We start from the raw sequence: 23,026 nt of genomic DNA on the forward strand, positions 1-23,026 counted from the left end.
TGAGCTTATACACAATTTAATATATATTAATTTTCATAAATGCAAGTCAATTATTGCACATCAAATGGACAGATATATCGTTTCAAAAGTTTCAAAACATGTTTAAAATTCATACATCTGAAATAATTATTTCTTCTCTTCTCAGCTCATTCTATCTTGGTAGCACCATTAGCTGAAAAAAAGATTTTGATTTAAATGTATGGCAGTCAAGGGTAACAGGGTATTATGGTCCAATGGTCATAAAATCACAAGCTGAGACAGAAACAACAACAAGGCATTTGTGATAGTAACCCCAAGCTTACTCTCTATCGTGCTTCATAATGCTTCATAGTCGAGATGTTAATTCTCTTGCATACAAGCTTGCTCTGATACCATATGCTTGGAATAAGACCTTTCTCATGACCCATCTCTTCAAGGAATCTGTCACTTTATTAGGAGACATTCCTAAATGAACCCAACCATCACGTACATCAATTGGATGATCCCTTTATTAGGCCGAGGAAAAAGAGAAAATTCAGTAATCAATGCGATGAGTACTCCAATATCAGCTGAAATTACCCCTCTGTAAGCACAACAATGAACAACTCATGTACCGTAAACATACAAATGAAAAGTTAAATTCATAGCTATCTAGCTCTAGATTTCAAGGCTCCATAACACAAAGCTTAGCAATTGATCACTATGTGCGACCAATCGCAAAAATCAATCGCAAAAATCAATCGAGAAATCAATTGTACGATCAATTCCTAAGCTTTGTGTTACAGAGCCTTGAACTTGACAAAATAACTCATGCTATAAATTTAACCTGTGACAGCTTCTAGTAGTAGCCAGTATCCAGATCTTCAATTAAAAAGTTTCTCTATGCAGGGCCAATATCAAAAGTATCACCATCACCAATCTTGTAATTATGCAAGAAACGATTTGGGTAGCGAAGCCACTCGTTATTATTCAAGTGTGTTGGATCGGTAGAAATAAAATATGTGCGGAATTTGTTTGTTGGTAGACCGACGATGGCTCTGATTTGCTTGTTGAGCTGCTTAACATTATCCTTCACATTGACGATGATGTCATAGGATGTATCATCATAAGTGATCTTACAGTTGAATGTAGTTCGTGGAGTTAAATCGACCTTGGCAAGCTCTTGAATGTGTCCATGTTTAGCAATCAGCTCATCATACCTGTTGCAGAAAAAAAGAATATAAAAATGATGGTTATACTAGCTCTTACTCAATCTCTCATTAAAGGGGAAGTCCACCCTGAAATTAAGTTAGTTTTAATAGGAGTAAAAAAATGAGAGAAACAAGTCAGTGAAAGTTTGAGCAAATTCCGATTAAAAATAAGGAAGTTAGGATTTTTGAAGTTGTGATCAATCAAACACAAATTGGCAACTCTATGACGTATCATGCGAGCTCAACTTCCATTTGTTCAGTACTAAAAAAATCTAAAATTTTCATTTTCCCTCAAGAATTTCAACCATACATGCACCCTAAATATAATAATTGCAAATATGTTTCTATACTGCCCCTGCAAGGAACAAATATATATTCCGTCATCAATAACGAAGAAAACATGATTTTATGGAATATTATGCACAAAGCAAATGAAGGAGAGCTCGTATGATAAGTCACAGAGTTGCCAATTTGTATTTGATTGATCACAACTTCAATAATTCATAATTTTCTTATTTTCATTCAGAATTTGCTAAAACTTTCACTCACCTGATTTTCTTATTATTCTGCCTCTATCGAAACAAACTTATTTTGGGGGTGGACTTTCCCTTTAACATGTAAATTCATCTGGCAATGTCTTAATCAAGTATGCCACTAACTGCCATTGATGCTCCCACACTCCTAAGCTTCAAACAAAAACTATCCAACCTTGGTTTTTAAATGGGTCCCATGGGACCCCCCTTAACCCTGCCACACCATACTATCTATGGGATCTTCATCACCACAATGGCGAGGTGTGGCCTTCAAGGTATATGCTTTAGAATGAGAAAGGATGGAGACTGGGAACCCGGTTTTCCACAATGAATGCAGCTACAGTACATGTATATTTCGTCACCTGGGTGGCAGAAGGGCGTTAGCTTAAATTTCAGGTCAATAATGAAACTATAAGCAGAAGGGCGTTAGCACTAAATCACCTCATTTTATAAAACTGACTTATTTCCGAAAACAAATTGAGGCCGTGTTCTACTACAACATCTCTATTAGTCTTTTATGTTTTAAACCAATTTTCGGGACGGAAAGCAGTTTAAATATAAAACAAATCTTTAAATGCAAATAATTTGAAAAGAAGTTTTTGAGTCGCTCGCACGCTAACGCCCTTCTGCCAGCCGGCCGACGATTTCAGCATTGAATTTTGGAAAATTCCCCATAGAAAAGGTACAGTGTATTCATACCCGAAATCCCAGTAAGTGGGTAACCAGACCCCCCCCCCCCCACCCCCATGTCTACAACTTCAGTAACAAAGGATTATAAATAACATTAATACAAATTTTCACAAGATGATTAGAATCATGTCTTAAACATGTTATTTCTTTCCTCTGAAAAGCTACACTTGTTTTACTAGCCTAAAATAAACCAGGGGCCTGTTTCATAAAACTTGTTATCTATACAAATTGTATATTTCTAAGACAAATTTGCTCTCAGCCAATCAGATGCCATGATTTCAGTAGCTTATAACAGTAGCTTGTAACTTGTTATTGATATCAAGTTTTATGAAGCAGGGCCCAGACCATCTACAAGGACTTACCTAGTAGGTCTGACATCACTATGTCTGAACTGTCTAATAAACAGTCTCTCTGCTTGCTCCCTCTCTGGCTCTGTAATAACACTTCTATTGAGACTCTCCAGCTTGCCTAACCTAGCAACAGCCAGCTGTCTGATCTGCTTCTCTGCTTTATCCCCCTTCCCTGTTACACATAGCAAGGGAATTCCTTTCACCAGGGCTTCTTTCAGAGATGGGAATTCATTCAACTTGTCTAGTTCATCCCATGACTCTACCAATGTCTCGCTCAGACACACCACCTTCAGATTAGGGAACGCCTCTCCAGGACGAGCTCCTAGTCTCGTGATAGGGTTCGCCATGAGTATGAGTGTTTCTAGGCCAGGGAACATTGCACCAAGCTTCTTCACATCTTCCCACTCCTTCACTTGATTATTATTGAATTGAAGTAGCTTGAGATTGGTATGAGTGCAGTCGCCTGATGAAACACTGCTAAACTCATTCAGACTGAGATGAAGCTCCTTCAACCTAAACAAAATTGAAAAAGAAAGATTTCTGTAAAATAATTGCTTCATGGCTTAAAGCTTATCTGCACTAGTTTGTCCAGGAGGGATTAGACCACACAGCAAGGTCACTGACAGTTTGCTATCTCATCAACTCAGCTCTCAAATGACATAAGAAATAGGGATCATGGGGGACCAACAGGCACCAATTGGGGAAGTTTTCTATATAGAGGGAGCAAGTAGCTACAAGTAGGACAGTGGGGCTTTAATACTGCAGGCAAGTTTGAAAAGAGGTGAAAAGAATGTTATTATTCTACATAGTTTAGTGTCGTATCAAGGCAATCTACAAAATCACTCCTTATATGGTATTATATTCATATCAATCAATCAAAAAGTTTATAAGAAATATGTGATCATGTTAATGATGAGTAACAGGATAGAAATACAAGCATTTTCAAGCGAGTATAAAAGAGAGGTTGAATGGTCAGTTCTTGACTGATTGCCATTACAAAAAAACAAAAAACAAAACTGGAATAGATCTAATCTACCTAAATGTTGACATGCTTGAAGAAATAACAAATTTAAGCAAAATTATCAATGTCAAGTGCGTTGAATTCTATTACCGGTATGCTTTTACATAAAGGTTTATGTGTTCACTAAAGAGGCCCAAATTACTTACAAATTGCATTTTAAGGAATATTTCCTTTGGCATTTTCAATCTGCTGACATATTTCCCACACAGGTAAAATTGCATAATTGAAAGCAGTAGTTTCTTCAGGAGTGACAGTGAGCAATCTAAAAAAAATTTTTTTTTTTTCTTTTTTTCCTTCAAAGATCAGGGAAAAAAAGAAGAAGTCAGAAAACAGATTTAAACTGGGGATTATCAGGCCTGTTTCTTGCTATAAAACAACATTCTCATACAAAAAAGATGGTGATTAGGGTTAAGGTTAAGGCTACCTTTGCATAACTGTAAGCAGACCGTGTATGGACTCCCAGTGTAGTTTGGTTAGGGTTAGGGTTATAACCTGCTACGTACCTTTGCATGACTGTAAGCAGACTGTGTATGGACTCCCAGTGTAGCTTGGTTAGGGTTAGGGTTATAACCTGCTACGTACCTTTGCATGACTGTAAGAAGACTGTGTATGGACTCCCAGTGTAGTTTGGTTAGGGTTAGGGTTATAACCTGCTACATACCTTTGCATGACTGTAAGAAGACTGTGTATGGACTCCCAGTGTAGTTTGGTTAGGGTTAGGGTAGGAACCTGCTACATACCTTTGCATGACTGTAAGCAGACTGTGTATGGACTCCCAGTGTAGTTTGGTATTGTTTAGGGTTAGGGTTAGGGTAGGAACCTGCTACGTACCTTTGCATGACTGTAAGCAGACTGTGTATGGACTCCCAGTGTAGCTTGGTTAGGGTTAGGGTTATAACCTGCTACGTACCTTTGCATGACTGTAAGAAGACTGTGTATGGACTCCCAGTGTAGTTTGGTTAGGGTTAGGGTTATAACCTGCTACGTACCTTTGCATGACTGTAAGAAGACTGTGTATGGACTCCCAGTGTAGTTTGGTTAGGGTTAGGGTTATAACCTGCTACATACCTTTGCATGACTGTAAGAAGACTGTGTATGGACTCCCAGTGTAGTTTGGTTAGGGTTAGGGTAGGAACCTGCTACGTACCTTTGCATGACTGTAAGCAGACTGTGTATGGACTCCCAGTGTAGTTTGGTTAGGGTTAGGGTAGGAACCTGCTACATACCTTTGCATGACTGTAAGCAGACTGTGTATGGACTCCCAGTGTAGTTTGGTTAGGGTTAGGGTTATAACCTGCTACGTACCTTTGCATGACTGTAAGAAGACTGTGTATGGACTCCCAGTGTAGTTTGGTTAGGGTTAGGGTAGGAACCTGCTACATACCTTTGCATGACTGTAAGAAGACTGTGTATGGACTCCCAGTGTAGCTTGGTTAGGGTTAGGGTAGGAACCTGCTACATACCTTTGCATGACTGTAAGCAGACTGTGTATGGACTCCCAGTGTAGTTTGGTTAGGGTTAGGGTAGGAACCTGCTACGTACCTTTGCATGACTGTAAGAAGACTGTGTATGGACTCCCAGTGTAGCTTGGTTAGGGTTAGGGTAGGAACCTGCTACGTACCTTTGCATGACTGTAAGAAGACTGTGTATGGACTCCCAGTGTAGTTTGGTATTGTTTAGGGTTAGGGTTAGGGTAGGAACCTGCTACGTACCTTTGCATGACTGTAAGAAGACTGTGTATGGACTCCCAGTGTAGCTTGGTTAGGGTTAGGGTAGGAACCTGCTACATACCTTTGCATGACTGTAAGAAGACTGTGTATGGACTCCCAGTGTAGTTTGGTTAGGGTTAGGGTAGGAACCTGCTACGTACCTTTGCATGACTGTAAGCAGACTGTGTATGGACTCCCAGTGTAGCTTGGTTAGGGTTAGGGTTATAACCTGCTACGTACCTTTGCATGACTGTAAGCAGACTGTGTATGGACTCCCAGTGTAGCTTGGTTAGGGTTAGGGTTATAACCTGCTACGTACCTTTGCATGACTGTAAGAAGACTGTGTATGGACTCCCAGTGTAGCTTGGTTAGGGTTAGGGTTATAACCTGCTACGTACCTTTGCATGACTGTAAGCAGACTGTGTATGGACTCCCAGTGAAGCTTGGTTAGGGTTAGGGTTATAACCTGCTACGTACCTTTGCATGACTGTAAGAAGACTGTGTATGGACTCCCAGTGAAGCTTGGTTAGGGTTAGGGTTATAACCTGCTACGTACCTTTGCATGACTGTAAGCAGACTGTGTATGGACTCCCAGTGTAGCTTGGTTAGGGTTAGGGTTATAACCTGCTACGTACCTTTGCATGACTGTAAGCAGACTGTGTATGGACTCCCAGTGTAGCTTGGTTAGGGTTAGGGTTATAACCTGCTACGTACCTTTGCATGACTGTAAGAAGACTGTGTATGGACTCCCAGTGTAGCTTGGTTAGGGTAAGGGTTATAACCTGCTACGTACCTTTGCATGACTGTAAGAAGACTGTGTATGGACTCCCAGTGTAGTTTGGTTAGGGTAAGGGTTATAACCTGCTACGTACCTTTGCATGACTGTAAGAAGACTGTGTATGGACTCCCAGTGTAGCTTGGTTAGGGTTAGGGTTATAACCTGCTACGTACCTTTGCATGACTGTAAGCAGACTGTGTATGGACTCCCAGTGTAGTTTGGTTAGGGTTAGGGTTATAACCTGCTACGTACCTTTGCATGACTGTAAGAAGACTGTGTATGGACTCCCAGTGTAGTTTGGTTAGGGTAAGGGTTATAACCTGCTACGTACCTTTGCATGACTGTAAGAAGACTGTGTATGGACTCCCAGTGTAGTTTGGTATTGTTTAGGGTTAGGGTTAGGGTAGGAACCTGCTACGTACCTTTGCATGACTGTAAGCAGACTGTGTATGGACTCCCAGTGTAGCTTGGTTAGGGTTAGGGTTATAACCTGCTACGTACCTTTGCATGACTGTAAGAAGACTGTGTATGGACTCCCAGTGTAGTTTGGTTAGGGTTAGGGTTATAACCTGCTACGTACCTTTGCATGACTGTAAGAAGACTGTGTATGGACTCCCAGTGTAGTTTGGTTAGGGTTAGGGTTATAACCTGCTACGTACCTTTGCATGACTGTAAGAAGACTGTGTATGGACTCCCAGTGTAGTTTGGTATTGTTTAGGGTTAGGGTTAGGGTAGGAACCTGCTACGTACCTTTGCATGACTGTAAGCAGACTGTGTATGGACTCCCAGTGTAGCTTGGTTAGGGTAAGGGTTATAACCTGCTACGTACCTTTGCATGACTGTAAGAAGACTGTGTATGGACTCCCAGTGTAGTTTGGTTAGGGTTAGGGTTATAACCTGCTACGTACCTTTGCATGACTGTAAGCAGACTGTGTATGGACTCCCAGTGTAGCTTGGTTAGGGTTAGGGTTATAACCTGCTACGTACCTTTGCATGACTGTAAGAAGACTGTGTATGGACTCCCAGTGTAGCTTGGTTAGGGTTAGGGTTATAACCTGCTACGTACCTTTGCATGACTGTAAGCAGACTGTGTATGGACTCCCAGTGTAGCTTGGTTAGGGTTAGGGTTATAACCTGCTACGTACCTTTGCATGACTGTAAGAAGACTGTGTATGGACTCCCAGTGTAGCTTGGTTAGGGTTAGGGTTATAACCTGCTACGTACCTTTGCATGACTGTAAGAAGACTGTGTATGGACTCCCAGTGTAGTTTGGTTAGGGTTAGGGTTATAACCTGCTACGTACCTTTGCATGACTGTAAGCAGACTGTGTATGGACTCCCAGTGTAGCTTGGTTAGGGTAAGGGTTATAACCTGCTACATACCTTTGCATGACTGTAAGAAGACTGTGTATGGACTCCCAGTGTAGCTTGGTTAGGGTTAGGGTTATAACCTGCTACGTACCTTTGCATGACTGTAAGCAGACTGTGTATGGACTCCCAGTGTAGTTTGGTTAGGGTTAGGGTTATAACCTGCTACGTACCTTTGCATGACTGTAAGAAGACTGTGTATGGACTCCCAGTGTAGCTTGGTTAGGGTTAGGGTAGGAACCTGCTACGTACCTTTGCATGACTGTAAGAAGACTGTGTATGGACTCCCAGTGTAGTTTGGTTAGGGTTAGGGTTATAACCTGCTACGTACCTTTGCATGACTGTAAGAAGACTGTGTATGGACTCCCAGTGTAGCTTGGTTAGGGTAAGGGTTATAACCTGCTACGTACCTTTGCATGACTGTAAGAAGACTGTGTATGGACTCCCAGTGTAGCTTGGTTAGGGTAAGGGTTATAACCTGCTACGTACCTTTGCATGACTGTAAGCAGACTGTGTATGGACTCCCAGTGTAGCTTGGTTAGGGTTAGGGTTATAACCTGCTACATACCTTTGCATGACTGTAAGAAGACTGTGTATGGACTCCCAGTGTAGCTTGGTTAGGGTTAGGGTTATAACCTGCTACGTACCTTTGCATGACTGTAAGCAGACTGTGTATGGACTCCCAGTGTAGCTTGGTTAGGGTTAGGGTTATAACCTGCTACGTACCTTTGCATGACTGTAAGAAGACTGTGTATGGACTCCCAGTGTAGTTTGGTTAGGGTTAGGGTTATAACCTGCTACGTACTTTTGCATGACTGTAAGAAGACTGTGTATGGACTCCCAGTGTAGCTTGGTTAGGGTAAGGGTTATAACCTGCTACGTACCTTTGCATGACTGTAAGAAGACTGTGTATGGACTCCCAGTGTAGCTTGGTTAGGGTTAGGGTTATAACCTGCTACGTACCTTTGCATGACTGTAAGCAGACTGTGTATGGACTCCCAGTGTAGTTTGGTATTGTTTAACACCAATCTCTGTATATTCTCCATGTTGACAAGACTACTGGTGGTTGCTAAGGGTGTTGCTAAGGGTGTGGCTAGGTGTAATGGATTTGAGCTGAGGTTGAAGAATTCTAAGCTTGGAAGCTGACCGGCAATTTTCAGGATCTATGAAGATAATTAGAAAAACAAAAACAATCAAAGCATGCTAAAGTTATTGCAATAACATAAATTATAGAAAACGATGTTTCAACTTTATAAGGTTAACTAATAAAATTGCACTTTTAAAGGTACTATGTCCAATTTGCAGGCCTCCCAAAATGAAAAGGTTAAATTCTAACGGCATTTGCAAGATAATACTAATTTAGAACTTCCCTAAAAAAGGTGGGGCTTGAAAATGTCCTCAAGTGGGAAAATAACGACTATTAGTTGTCAAATCGACTTAGGAGCTATAGAGCCAATAAAAAACAGTCTTGATTTTCAGTCCATTGTACAGAATGGTCATACGTTTTTGCGGCGCAAAGATTCACTCAGTTTAATTTTGGGCATCACAAGAAGTGGGTTATTGATGTAGACAAATGCTCATGTACCCTTTACAGCTCATTTTATATATGTTATTACCAAAGAAGAAAAAAAGCCAGTCAGTCACTCGATAGTGTCTGACAGTGGAGTCTAGCAAGTAAACGGGTTTCCTTGCATAATTTGAATATTAGGACACTGCTAACATTTAAATTTCACAGATAGGACATACATGACATATCCATAATTCCTGCAAAGTTTCACAGAATTTGAGGTTGGCTGCAAATGGGACAAAGTACCTTTAAGGAGAAAGTACATTCTCGTGATTATGACTTTTAAAATGTTCATATGAAGTATCACTCTTTACAGCATTTTCCTCAAACATTTTGCTTTTAAATAACCCAAACTCATTTTCAGGGTGGACACACTTCCCCGTCTACCTCTCCCCATGTTTCTCTCTCTCTTTCAGCACCATCCAAACATTTGATCTGTTTTCCATCAGAAGTCCATACTTTTGTTCTTCAAATGTATATTATCATTACTATCACCCCAGCATGAAACACAAAGGCCCACAGTGCTGTAGACAGGTGGTATATTATCATTACTATCACCCCAGCATCAAACACAAAGGCCCACAGTGCTGTAGACAGGTGGTCACCAAAGCAGGTTTGAGTATATCAATCTAGGAGAGTTATCTTTTCTGATGTACACTGCTCATAAAAAGATCAATTCAACCTTAAGTCTACAAGTCCCATACAATAATAAACACATCAGCTTTCTTCATGCAATGACAATCATATGTCTATCTATCTCACCTCTTTCCAGTTATCTAAAGCATTCTCAGCCAAGTCCAGCTCTGTAACACATTTACAGAGCTCAGCTAATCTTTCTTCATTTCCAGCATTTCTGATCTTGTATCGATTCAGGACCAAGATTCTGGGAAGTTTGAGATCCATCGTGTCATCTGAAGAGAAGAGGGCAAAACAAATGCTTTGTCACCATACAAATTAAGACAACTTAGATCGAATGGTCAAACTATTCAAATTCACGATCTTCCCAAACACAACGTTTGACATTTTTGATGATTTCTACCCATGTTATAAATGTTTTATTGGAAATATGTAGCAAAAGGTGTAACATTGCTAGAGACAAAAGTGGGCCAAAGAATGGATGATATCATTGATGGTTTCATACACACCTTATAAAACATATTTGCAATTAATATACACTCTAAATTACCAGGTAAAGTGCATACTGTAGAGACTTCATCAATTAATCAATGTGCTGTATAAATGAATTATCATTATTTTAACTTGTTTAGCCTCATGATTTCTTAGCTGTGACAGATGATTTGATACATACCTTGTGATGATTGTATTTTCTTGGCTGAGACAGATGATTTGATACATACCTTGTGATGATTGTATTTTCCTTGGCTGAGACAGATGATTTGATACATACCTTTTGATGATTGTATTTTCTTGGCTGAGACAGATGATTTGATACATACCTTGTGATGATTGTATTTTCTTGGCTGAGACATATGATTTGATACATACCTTTTGATGATTGTATTTTCTTGGCTGAGACAGATGAGTTGATACATACCTTGTGATGATTGTATTTTCCTTGGCTGAGACAGATAATTTGATACATACCTTTTGATGATTGTATTTTCTTGGCTGAGACAGATGATTTGATACATACCTTGTGATGATTGTATTTTCTTGGCTGAGACAGATTATTTGATATATACCTTGGGATGATTGTATTTTCTTGGCTGAGACAGATTATTTGATACATACCTTGTGATGATTGTATTTTCTTGGCTGAGACAGATGATTTGATACATACCTTGTGATGATTGTATTTTCTTGGCTGAGACAGATGAGTTGATACATACCTTGTGATGATTGTATTTTCTTGGCTGAGACAGATTATTTGATATATACCTTGGGATGATTGTATTTTCTTGGCTGAGACAGATTATTTGATACATACCTTGTGATGATTGTATTTTCTTGGCTGAGACAGATGATTTGATACATACCTTGTGATGATTGTATTTTCTTGGCTGAGACAGATTATTTGATACATACCTTGTGATGATTGTATTTTCTTGGCTGAGACAGATGATTTGATACATACCTTGTGATGATTGTATTTTCTTGGCTGAGACAGATGATTTGATACATACCTTGTGATGATTGTATTTTCTTTGGTGAGACAGATGATTTGATACATACCTTGTGATGATTGTATTTTCTTTGGTGAGACAGATGATTTGATACATACCTTGTGATGATTGTATTTACTTTGGTGAGACAAATGATTTGATCCATACCTTTTGATGATTGTATTTTCTTGGCTGGAGCACTGAAATAGACTTGAACTTTTCCCATGTCATGAAGACCTGATTCCATGTTTCCATACTTGGTTAAGATGGCATCAGTCAATGAGTTATCCTCTTCTTTCTTCTCAGCCATTGTTACTGATCTAATACAAGACAAATATGCCAAAAACAAAGGTGTTAGCCCTCAATTAAAAGTTCAGTAAAAGCCATACATTGCAACAGTCCTGTTTTCATTACGATTAGTGTGCAAGTTATTGGGGTGGGGTGGGGGGGGGGGGACCCCTCTAACATCCTTCCAATGAATCAAGTGGAACGTAAGGTGAGAGCTCTGTACAATGCCTACTTTTATATTCTAAATAAACACACACATCTCAACCTGATTGCAATGTGTCAAATTTCTCTCTAAATCAAGCTTCAACAACCCATTAATATAATACCTGTATAAAATTGAGAATTCAAAAGAAATGTCTAAAAGGGTGCATTATACTGTATAAATATAATAAATATCTGTATAAATTGATCCTGATAATTTTGTTTATGTTAAATTATTTTAGTCCGCGGTTCGAGTCCCGCCGCGGCACTAATGTCCTTTGGCAAGACATTGATCTACATTTGCCACTCTCCACCCAGGTGTTAAATGGGTACCGGTAAGAAGGAATTCCTTAAAATGCTGTGAGCGTCGAAATCGGCAGCCTAGCATAGCCGGGTAATGTTGGAGCGCCTTGAGGACCTTGCAAGGTCGATATGTGCGCTATATAAGAATCCAATATTATTATTATTATTATTAATTCTACTTGTGGACTGCCTATTCCATTCAAAGAAAAGGGCTCAGCCCCCTGGACCCAACGCCAATTATATGACTTGTCAGTGTCACAAATAAGGTATCAAAATTATCTTATCTGACTGTAATGGAATGCCTGAAACCACTGGGCTTCGGGGGGCTCTGCCCCTGCACCCCACGACAATTTATGCTCCACTCGACCGCTTTGCTCGATTGCTACGCTCTTTACCTGATTAATAATAATAATATGGATATTTATATAGCGCCTGTATCCGCCAGGCTCTGACGCTCATGGCGCTGTACATACATGTATTACTATCACAAAAATATAACTTTCTTAACTAAAATAAAGTAAACTAAAACAACACAAATTATTATGCTACATTGACATGATTAAATAGCACTGTTTAGAAAAAGATGGGTTTTTAGAGCAACTTTGAAGTCATGAAGGGCAGTTAAATTATGAATACTAAGAGGCAGCTTATTCCAAAGGGACGGACCAGAATGAGAAAATGCTCTATCTCCCCAGGAACTGCGCATCTTAGGGACAGCTAATAAGGAGGATTGAGATGAACGAAGATGTCTTGTAGGCTTATACTTAACAATCAACTTGATATTGTAGGAAGGAGCAGTCATACAAGGAATTGAAAACCAGCAACAACAACTTAAAAATAATTCGGTCACAAACCGGGAGCCAGTGAAGAGTTTTGAGAATGGGGGTGATGTGGGTTCTACAAGAAGAAAGTGTGACAATACGTGCAGCAGTATTTTGCAGTTCCTGGAGTCAAGAAAGTTTTGTGTTAGGGAGTAGATAGAGAATAGAATTACAGAAATCTAAGCGTGATGAAATAAGAGCATGTACAAGTTTCTCTGTGGTTGAACGACTTAAGTATTTCCTAATAAAACCTAGATTTCTCAGTTGATATCTGACTGACTTACAAATACTAGAAACATGAGTTGACAATGACATAGACGAGTTTAACATGACACCAAGGTTACGACATTGCGAGGAAGGACTAATTACAGAATCTGATATGGATATATTGAACGACTGTATCTTAGCAAGATTAGATTTCAAACCCAATAAAATTAGTTTAGTTTTACTATCATTCAGTTTGAGTGAGTTCGAGTTCATCTAAGTTTGCACATCTTTGACGCAAGCTTCGAGTAGTTTGACAGTCCGTCTTGCGTCATTTTGATTGGGAAGGAACGATGCGTAGATCTGGATGTCATCTGCATAGCAGTGATACTTGACATCATGCTGCTGTAAAACTTGCTTGAGCCTAGTGATGTACAAGGAAAACAGCAAAACGGCCCCCCGACTGACCCCTGCGGGACGCTACAACTGAGCTTGACAGGATCAGATCTTTCATGATTTACACATACCAATTGCTGCCGTCCATCCAAATAGGACATGAACCATTCAAGTGCGTGGTCACGAATTCCAATGGATGACAATACATTGACAAGGATACGATGGTCCACAGTATCAAATGCTGCCGACAGGTCTAATAACACGACTGCTGTGATCCTACCAACATCCATTTCTGTCAGGATGTTTTTGGACAGGTTGACGAGCAGGGTCTCAACACTGTGATTTGCATGGTAAGCTGACTGGTGATTGTCGAGTAGATCATTCTCCTGTAGGTAATCATACAATCTAGAGAAGACTACACGCTCCAAAAGTTTTGACAAGTAAGGTAGATTCGAGACTGGACGATAGTTCTGGAGACATTCTGGATCTAATGAAGGCTTCTTCAGTAGTGGATGAATATGAGCGATCTTTAAGGCTTTCGGAACTTTTCCACTCTGCAGACTCAGATTGCATGACCACATCGGCAATGTAAGGAAATACATGTATGATAGTGGCACTAGTTGGAATCGGATCAAGCTCACATGATTTCACAGGGTTGTTGCGGATAAGCGACTCAATTTCCTCTGAAGTAGTATCTGCAAGTGTTGCAAGTCCAATACAAGACAGTGGTGGAAGTGGAGCAACATCAGTACAGAGGTGCCTTCGAATACTGTCAATCTTGGAGGTTTGTGGAGATGTATACTGCACAAAATTGCAGAATGGTCCGAAATACCTGGAGTTATCCGAAGGTCTGAGAACACCTTGTTATCCGATTGTCGAGATATAAAGCTGATTGTTAATACTCCACTTTAAAAAAAATTTATGCGGGCCTGCATGTAACATGTAAGAGTGGTAGTGATGCAGATTTTTCTTCTGCCCCCCCCCCCCCTTAAAAAAAAAAGTTTTTGCTCATTATGCCACTGCCCCTGAAAGGTGAGCTGAAAGGCGGTATTCTGAACATTGTTGCAAGTTTTGTGTTATATTTTGTTGTATCGCCCAGAGATAACACAGCGCTAATATTGTTGTAAGTTGGTATTCTGAACATTGTTTTATCCGCCTCTATCTTATCTTTGACCGCTGTTGACACGCCCATTTGTATGGACCCTACCAATCAAAATCTGTTTCATAAGCATGATAAGTAGGTCAACCAATAGGAATACTTTATGTCAGATCTGAAGATGCGCCTAGCGCAGACTAATCTTGGGCGTAATTAGATATTTGAGCGCTTATTACGCGCGTCATCATGCGCTGTGGCATGTGAATCATGAAGACAAGTCACGCTTTCACTACATTGGTATTTGAGAGTACTAAAATCGTCATATCTTAGCATGTAATTCTTAGAAAGTTCTCATCTGTGATGTTTCCGGTCAACACACAATATTCTTGTAACTCGTCTTTTGGCACAAAGTTGGTTCTGGGCAAGAAATATTGCTGCCATTATATCATCACAAAAGATACAACAACCCCCTACCTGTTTTAAATATTGTTGTAAATACCACGCAAGATAAGATAAGATAAAAGATACAACAATTTTCAGAATACCAATTATCTTTTCAAATCATCTCTCGTGCGCATATGCAAATGAGGATTTAGCACCATTTTATTACTTACAAGCACAGTTACAGAGCTACCGCGCCGAGTCATGAAAATGTCACGCATTGGTAATCTTTGAACGTGGCGTCTCTGCAGTTACCAGCGCACAAAACAAAAGTTTGAACGCAGGCGCCTCCAAACAGATGAGAGAAAAGATACAACAAAAGTTACAACGTTCAGAATACGGCCCCTGGAAATGAATGTTTGCCCCATTAACCCCACAATCCATAACTGCTTCTGGCGCGCCTGAGCATGACCACATCGCCCCAAACAGGAATAGACTCTAGATTAGTGGCAGATCCAGGATTTGCCGATAGGGGGGGGGCCTAAAATTTGAAAATCGCGCTGACGATTGTTTTTTTGAGAGAAAATTTCGCAACGTCTCAGCCAGTCGCTGAATGCTTATTCAGCGACTGGGGGGTGGGGGGGGGGTAGATCTAGTCTAGTGAGCATTATTTTTTTATCTCCATGATTGCTACCGGGAATTCGAAAATTGCGCTGATCATTTTTCACTCAGTGGTAGGGGGAGGGGGGGGGGGGTAGTGTGAGCAGCACTTACTACAACTTTTTATATCTACATGTATATTTTTTATATATTTAAAAAAAAACAAAAAAACAATTAGACCTAGATCAGTCTAGATAGACCTAAATCTAAACAAAAAAAAAGTCAGGGGGGGGGGGGGGCCCGGGTCCTAATAGCCTACGACACCACCTGATAAATCCATGGAACGCCTCCTTCTCGGTTTTTCACAAATTCCACACAAACACCCTTAAACTAAACCTCGTAACTTTAACCCCCTTTAACAAGAAAAGCTTATTCCTTTTCCCATTAGTTAGGGAAGAGTTGCTTACTATTGTGAATTCGCTTAAGGCTGGGAAAAGTCCTGGTTACGATGGTGTCAATAATGACATAATTAAACAGGTTATCTTAGCGATTATTCAACCCCTTATTCATGTTTTTAATTCATCAATGTTAAATGGAATAGTCCCCGAAAACATGAAAATTGCAAAAGTCGTACCCGTTTTTAAAAAGGGTGATCCTCAATCTTTTTCAAATTACCGTCCTATTTCACTTCTAACCTCCTTCTCAAAGATCCTTGAGAAAGTGATTTATGTTAGAACTTTAGAATTTTTCAACAAAAGTAAAATATTCTCAAATTTTCAGTTTGGGTTCCGAGAGAAACATACTACCTCTCATGCCTTGCTGCACTTTATAGATAAGATTTCACAAGCAATAGACAAAAAGATGCACACAATCGGTATATTCCTTGATTATTCCAAGGCATTTGATACTATAGATCATGAAATTTTGCTAGGGAAATTATCGCATTATGGTGTCAAGGGCACAGCTCTGGACTGGTTTAAGAGCTACTTAGCTGACAGGAAACAATTTGTTTCTTTAAACGGTTTTGATTCAGGGTTACAGAATGTCACATGCGGCGTTCCTCAGGGATCTCTCCTTGGTCCGCTCTTGTTTATTGTATATATTAATGACTTTCATTTCTCATCTGATATTTTGTCATTCATTTTATTTGCTGATGATTCCAGCTTAATAATAATAATAATACATATGATTTATAAGGCGCCAAATCCACTTGACAGTCAAATGCTCAAAGCTTGTACTATTCACACAAAAATTCACAAACTCTGTTAGAAATGTCAGAATGTCACATGCGGCGTTCCTCAGGGATCTCTCCTTGGTCCGCTCTTGTTTATTGTATATATTAATGACTTTCATTTCTCATCTGATATTTTGTCATTCATTTTATTTGCTGATGATTCCAGCTTAATAATAATAATAATACATATGATTTATAAGGCGCCAAATCCACTTGACAGTCAAATGCTCAAAGCTTGTACTATTCACACAAAAATTCACAAACTCTGTTAGAAACGGTTAATTTCGAACTAAGTAAAGTTACTTTGTGGATTCAAGCAAATAAATTGTCTTTAAATCTGCAAAAGACAAATTATATGTTTTTTAGTAATACAATCAAAGTGCTTCCAGGAGATGTATCATTTAATAATGTATTGATAGATAGGGTATCATCAACAAAATTCCTTGGTTTGCACATTGATGAGCAAATGAGTTGGAAAATTCATGTACATGTAAATCATCTCTATAAGACATTGTCAAGAAACAGTGGCGTAATTCATAAATTGAAATCAATTTTACCTAAAGGCATCCTTTTATTAATGTACTCAACATTAATCCTCCCCTATCTTAATTATGGTGTTCTTGCTTGGGGTAACTCTCTTAAAACTAACCTTGAAAAGTTATATTTGATTCAAAAGAGGGTCTTAAGAATTATTTGTAACGTTAGCTTTCGTACGCACACTAATCCGCTTTTTTATACGCATAGAATTTTAAAGGTGCAAGATATTTATCACCTTCAACTGGGTTCTTTAATGTACAACTTCGATTCTGGTGTCCTTCCACAGGCTCTAGTCAGCATTTTTAAGAAAAATAGTCAAGTTCATGACCATGCTACACGAAATGCCTCTGCGTTTCACTTACCCCAAGTAAGGACAAAGTTAACTTTTAATACTTTGGTTTTTACTGGACCTAAATTTTGGAACTCTCTAGGCTCTAGCGTTAAGCAATCTGTTAGTCTCTCTTCATTTAAGTGTAAACTTAAGGTTTATCTTCTCGATAAATACTGTGACTCATAGAGTAGTTCATTTTTGTAGTTATTATGGTGCCAAGATATATTATGTATTACTATAAATGTAAATTTTCTTCTTGATATTAATATGTGTCTAACTGAATATTTTCAGATTGTCAACCTCTTATTCCCTCCCCCTGTTGTCTTGTGCCCGTTGTGTGCTGTGCCTATTGTCGATGTGCTGTATTCTTCTATTATTTCTCATATTTTCTCTTTTCTCCCGTCTTGTCTAGTCTAGTCTCTCTTTTTGTTGTTGTTGTTGTGTGTGTGTACACTTCTTGTTTTGTTATACCCCCTTTTCCCTATTGTATTCTTAGGTAGTCACAAATATCTATTCATCATGTTTTATCCGGCTCAGAGGGGACCCTAATAATTACAAGCTCTGCTTTTACCAGGGTCTCCTCGTCTTTCTTTTAGTTAGCTATGTTTTTTTATCATTATCATAATTTGTTATTTTGCTTTGTAAATGTGTTATGATCCAATGTTATGCTCTGTATGTCATTTGAAAGAAAGACGAATAAAATCTTATCTTATCTTATCTTATCTTATCTTATCTTTGAAGCTGCACTAACAAAACCTCGTAACTTAAGGTACGTCATTCATTTTCCTTGTAACTCACACACGGCCTAACAGTACCGAAGTTAGTGTATTCAAATCCTCGTAACTCAATCAGAGTTGAAAGTAAGAACTCGTATCTCAATTTGAATACAAACTAAAAACTCGTATCTCAATGTAGATCTAGATAAAAGCAAAAACCTTGTAACTCACTTTCAAATATAAAAACAATTATTTTACTGTATTTCAACAATGACATTACAAATTGAATAAATATTCCAGTTTTAAAAAGAAAGGACGGTACGTGTCACACTCACAGCACTAAATTCGTTGAGACAGGACAATTTTTTCGCTCTGCTGAAAATTCATGATTTTTGAGATACGAGGTTTTGTCACCCCACCGACGATATATCGGGCAAACCCGGACTTTAGTGCCCAGCTGAAAATCTCAGTTTATTATGGATTTAATATCAATAATATTAATTATGCTAATATATGCAAATATAAACATACCAAAACTTGATGATTTTTAATCATTTGACGTCATAAAAAGCAATTTTAAGCCAAAAATAGCAGCGAAGTAGGGGATCTCCTCTTTGCTTGATGCGAGATACTAGCGAACTGAAATAACCGAATAAAAACTATGGTGAACTAAAAAAAGAAAAGAAAAAATCAAACCACCTCTGAAATTACCTTTGAAATGTTTATTAATTTTTTCTTCCGATATGCGCACATGATAGGGGCAGGTTGGGATGGGATGGGGGGGGGGGGGGGGTGCTCAATAGTCGCCAAATTTGGGGTAAAAGGGCAACTGGCCTTGGGGGGGGGGGCTAAATTTATTATTTACTTATTTTTCTTTGTAATCATTTTTCTAATTTTTTTCCGGGGTGGCTCTTTTCTTTATTCTGCTTCTTCTTTCTTTCTCACCAGATATGCACGAAACATTGGGGGTTTGAAGAGATGATGACACCCCCCCCCCCTTCCTGATGGGGGCGCCAAATTTAAGGGTTATTTTAATCTTTCTTTCTTTTTCTCTGCCCCCCCCCCCCCCGTCCCTTTCTCCCTTTCTCTTTAATAGGCATGCACGCATCGAGGGGGCGAGTGGGATGGGATGGGGGTGCTGAAAACTCGCCAAATTTGGGGTAAAAGGGCAACTGGCCTGGGGGGGGGGGGGCTAAATTTATTATTTACTTTTATTTCTTTGTAATCATTTTTCTAACTTTTTTTCCGGGGGGGGGGCTCTTTTAGTTATTCTGCTTCTTCTTTCTTTCTCACCAGATTTGCACGAAATATTGGGGGCTTGACGAAATGACAACCCCTTTCCTGATGGGGGCGCCAAATTCAAGGGTTATTTTTTTTATTAATCTTTCTTTCTTTCTTTTCTCTGCCGCCCCCCTTTTCTCGCTTTCTCTTGAATAGACATGCACGCATCGAGGGGCGGGTGGGAGTCGGATGGGTGGTTTCTGGGAGCTTGATAGTTGCCAAATTTTGGGTAAAAGGGCGCACAATTGGTAATTATCCATTTTTTTAATTTGTTTATTCTCACATTTATTTATTTATTTTATTTGTTGGGGCGGGGGTATCGTTTCTTTGCCGTTTAATTCTGCTTCATCTCTCTCTCTCTCTCTCTCTCTTGAGACATGCCTGCAACATTTGGGGCCTAAGGAGATGAATCCTTCCCCCAGCCCCCCCCCCTGCCCCCTCCCTCGGCAGGAGCGCCAAGTTTTAGGTAAAAAGGGCGCAAACTTGGTGACTGGGGTGCCAATCTTGATGGTTTTCTTCCCTTCTTTCTCTTGTCTTTATAAATTCAAGACTTAGGGGAATCCCCCCCCCCCCCCTGTCAGGAGTAGGGGTGCTGAATTATTGGTGAAAGGGCTGCATACTTGGAAGCCAAATTTGAGGATTATTTTTTTTTATTGTAATTGCTGATCTCTTTCATTCTTTCTCTTTCATATGCAGAGAAACGTGGGACTATTATAGGGATTGCCCCCCCATGTATCAAATATGGAGCTCGAGACAAGTGCCCCCCCCCCCCTCTTCACCACAACGCTTCCGTTAATAAAGGGGGGGGGGTTTTGCTCCGAGGGAGGGGGCAGGGGGGGGGCTGGGGGGAAGGATTCATCTCCTTAGGCCCCAAATGTTGCAGGCATGTCTCAAGAGAGAGAGAGAGAGAGAGAGATGAAGCAGAATTAAACGGCAAAGAAACGATACCCCCGCCCCAACAAATAAAATAAATAAATAAATGTGAGAATAAACAAATTAAAAAAATGGATAATTACCAATTGTGCGCCCTTTTACCCAAAATTTGGCAACTATCAAGCTCCCAGAAACCACCCATCCGACTCCCACCCGCCCCTCGATGCGTGCATGTCTATTCAAGAGAAAGCGAGAAAAGGGGGGCGGCAGAGAAAAGAAAGAAAGAAAGATTAATAAAAAAAATAACCCTTGAATTTGGCGCCCCCATCAGGAAAGGGGGTTGTCATTTCGTCAAGCCCCCAATATTTCGTGCAAATCTGGTGAGAAAGAAAGAAGAAGCAGAATAACTAAAAGAGCCCCCCCCCCCCCCGGAAAAAAAGTTAGAAAAATGATTACAAAGAAATAAAAGTAAATAATAAATTTAGCCCCCCCCCCCCCAGGCCAGTTGCCCTTTTACCCCAAATTTGGCGAGTTTTCAGCACCCCCATCCCATCCCACTCGCCCCCTCGATGCGTGCATGCCTATTAAAGAGAAAGGGAGAAAGGGACGGGGGGGGGGGGGGGGGGGCAGAGAAAAAGAAAGAAAGATTAAAATAACCCTTAAATTTGGCGCCCCCATCAGGAAGGGGGGGGGGGGGTGTCATCTCTTCAAACCCCAATGTTTCGTGCATATCTGGTGAGAAAGAAAGAAGAAGCAGAATAAAGAAAAGAGCCACCCCGGAAAAAAATTAGAAAAATGATTACAAAGAAAAATAAGTAAATAATAAATTTAGCCCCCCCCCCAAGGCCAGTTGCCCTTTTACCCCAAATTTGGCGACTATTGAGCACCCCCCCCCCCCCCCCATCCCATCCCAACCTGCCCCTATCATGTGCGCATATCGGAAGAAAAAATTAATAAACATTTCAAAGGTAATTTCAGAGGTGGTTTGATTTTTTCTTTTCTTTTTTTAGTTCACCATAGTTTTTATTCGGTTATTTCAATTCAGTTCGCTAGTATCTCGCATCAAGCAAAGAGGAGATCCCCTACTTCGCTGCTATTTTTGGCTTAAAATTGCTTTTTATGACGTCAAATGATTAAAAATCATCAAGTTTTGGTATGTTTATATTTGCATATATTAGCATAATTAATATTATTGATATTAAATCCATAATAAACTGAGATTTTCAGCTGGGCACTAAAGTCCGGGTTTGCCCAAAAGCCAGCCGACAAAAACGTCAGATTTTCGGGAAATGTAAAAGCAAGACTGCGCCTCCTAGACCGAAATTAGCTTCAGTCTCTATAATATCGTCGGTTGTTCCACTGAGACTACGTCTGGCTCCACTAGACCTCCGGATATATATATATATGAGGTCTAGTGGAGCCAGACGTATAGTCTCAGTGGAACAACCGACGATATAGATTATAGAGACTGACGCTTTCGGTCTAGACTGCGCCAACTTTTTATATTGAACACAGCGTAAATCCATGAAGCTACACCCCAAAGGTTTGGGCATCAACTACTGCCAGCGCTCCGCTAGAGCACGACCGCACTTTATCGCTTGATCGAAGACAATGTTAGCCTCTTTATCATTATCATTATCAAGCACATAAATCATCATTAGAGTAACCAGATTCTAGAGCATATGAACACAGGATCATGAGGATGGGTAGGCGAAGGTAAATGGATTCGATTAAACAATAAAATTGATCAAAACTTACCATTCATAGCCTATTCTGAGCTCTGTACCGAGTCTAGTCGAGTCTAGTCGAGTAGCGATCTTCGAGGTCGACCAGGGTCGCGCATATGCAAAATAAACATTTACGTCACAATGTTTACGTTACACGTGGAAGGATGGATGATGTCATTGTAAACAAGTTGCGACGTGGAGTCTCATTGCATGGGTGCATGAAAATAGAGAATTACGAAATAAAGAAAGCAAAATGCAAAGAAACAAAGGAATACAAATATGTAAAGCAACTAACTGAAGTGCAACGATGGGAGTGATAAAAAGATTGCGACAAGTAAGAATAAAGAATATAATTAAAGCCAGAAGTAAATTCACTGCAGCGACAGAAAGAAGAACGGGATGTAACGAATGAAAGGTAGAAAGCATATGCTGTCGTTATTACTAATGCTTTCAATATTTGGTTAAATATTTACGCAAAGTGCCGCTTTCCTTGATCTAATTCAATCACAAAAGAAAGTTTTTAAAATGAATATATATGCATATACTCGATCAGCAAATACAAAGCTGAACAAAAATATAATATCTTAATATTACTCCTCTTTCTAATTGCGCTCCCTTCGATCCTCTCATTTTCTTCTTCTTCTTCTCTCTTCTGAGAATCATACCATCTCTCACTTTCAATTTTTCTGATATTTATCTTGTTCTATTAATTCTCCTTCTTTGGCATATA

General features: G+C 39.7%; 1 protein-coding gene across 2 annotated transcripts; it reads right to left on the reverse strand.

Annotated features, from left to right (window-relative positions):
* LOC100890149 (tubulin-specific chaperone cofactor E-like protein) lies at positions 1-22,416 on the reverse strand. Of its 2 annotated transcripts, XM_030978480.1 has the most exons (6): positions 22,328-22,416; positions 11,476-11,627; positions 9,947-10,095; positions 8,581-8,780; positions 2,755-3,255; positions 1-1,178 (listed from the first exon to the last, which is right to left on the reverse strand). In XM_030978480.1, exons 2-6 carry the CDS (start codon positions 11,615-11,617, stop codon positions 860-862), a joined length of 1,311 nt encoding a protein of 436 aa, XP_030834340.1. In that variant the 5' UTR covers positions 11,618-11,627; positions 22,328-22,416; the 3' UTR covers positions 1-859. The 2 variants fall into 2 exon arrangements, with proteins under 2 accessions (XP_030834340.1, XP_030834339.1); XM_030978479.1 differs by lacking the exons at positions 11,476-11,627; positions 22,328-22,416 and adding an exon at positions 10,593-10,739.
* Between the last annotated feature and the right edge of the window lie 610 nt (positions 22,417-23,026).

The sequence above is a fragment of the Strongylocentrotus purpuratus genome, unplaced genomic scaffold (assembly GCF_000002235.5).
Source record: "Strongylocentrotus purpuratus isolate Spur 01 unplaced genomic scaffold, Spur_5.0 spur5_scaffold_1, whole genome shotgun sequence".
NCBI lineage: Eukaryota > Metazoa > Echinodermata > Echinoidea > Camarodonta > Strongylocentrotidae > Strongylocentrotus > Strongylocentrotus purpuratus.

Coding starts and splice junctions, on each gene's coding strand:
- LOC100890149 (XM_030978479.1), bottom strand. CDS start 10,737: ATGTATCAACTCATCTGTCTCAGCCAAGAAAATACAATCATCAAAAGG. Junction 3,256..8,580: donor CTGCTTACAGTCATGCAAAG/GTACGTAGCAGG, acceptor AATTTTGTTTAG/GTTGAAGGAGCTTCATCTCA. Junction 1,179..2,754: donor AGTGATGTCAGACCTACTAG/GTAAGTCCTTGT, acceptor TTTCTGCAACAG/GTATGATGAGCTGATTGCTA.